The sequence below is a fragment of the Eimeria mitis genome, genomic scaffold, assembly GCF_000499745.2.
Source record: "Eimeria mitis Houghton genomic scaffold, Emh_scaff6183, whole genome shotgun sequence".
In the NCBI taxonomy this organism is placed as follows: Eukaryota; Apicomplexa; class Conoidasida; order Eucoccidiorida; family Eimeriidae; genus Eimeria; species Eimeria mitis.
The window spans coordinates 1,741-2,170 of record NW_013574384.1 but is presented as its reverse complement, the minus strand read 5'-3'; the positions used below and the strand labels follow the sequence as shown (position 1 = coordinate 2,170).

General features: G+C 60.7%; 1 protein-coding gene across 1 annotated transcript in view; it reads right to left on the bottom strand.

The window, feature by feature from the left end:
* The window catches only part of EMH_0086420 (uncharacterized protein), a gene marked incomplete at both ends in the record, with an annotated part of 2,462 nt that overhangs the window by 810 nt on the left and 1,222 nt on the right, over positions 1-430 (bottom strand). The window contains one exon of the mRNA XM_013501029.1: positions 3-430. Within this exon, the coding sequence (XP_013356483.1) occupies positions 3-430 (428 nt within the window). The remainder of the gene's footprint in view (positions 1-2) is intronic.

Below are 430 nucleotides of genomic sequence, written 5' to 3'. Positions count from 1 at the left end.
CGGGGGCAGCAAACGGCCTGCTACTTCCTGCGGGAGCAGCACAAGGGTTTGTTGCTGCTGCTGCTGCTGCAGCTGAGGTTCTGCTGCTCTATCTGCGGGGGCAGCCCCTACAAAGAAAGAAGAAAGCGAAGGTAAACTGCTGCTGGGGGCCTCTAGGGTTGCACAGGCCCAAGCAATACAGCTGCTGCTGCTGCTGCTGCTGCTGCTGCTGCTGCTGCTGTTGCTGCTGCTGCTGCTGCTGCTGTTTGCTTCTGAAAGGCTCCACAAGGAGCTCAGCGGCTCCTGCAGCAGCGGCGGCACCGCAGCATCTCCTTTGCTGCTGCAGTAGCTGACGCCTCCTGCTACCATCAGTTGCTGCTGCTGCTGCTGCTGCTGCTGGTGCTGCAGCTGCTCCTGCTCAGCTGCGGAATCGAAAAGGGCGCAGCTTAGT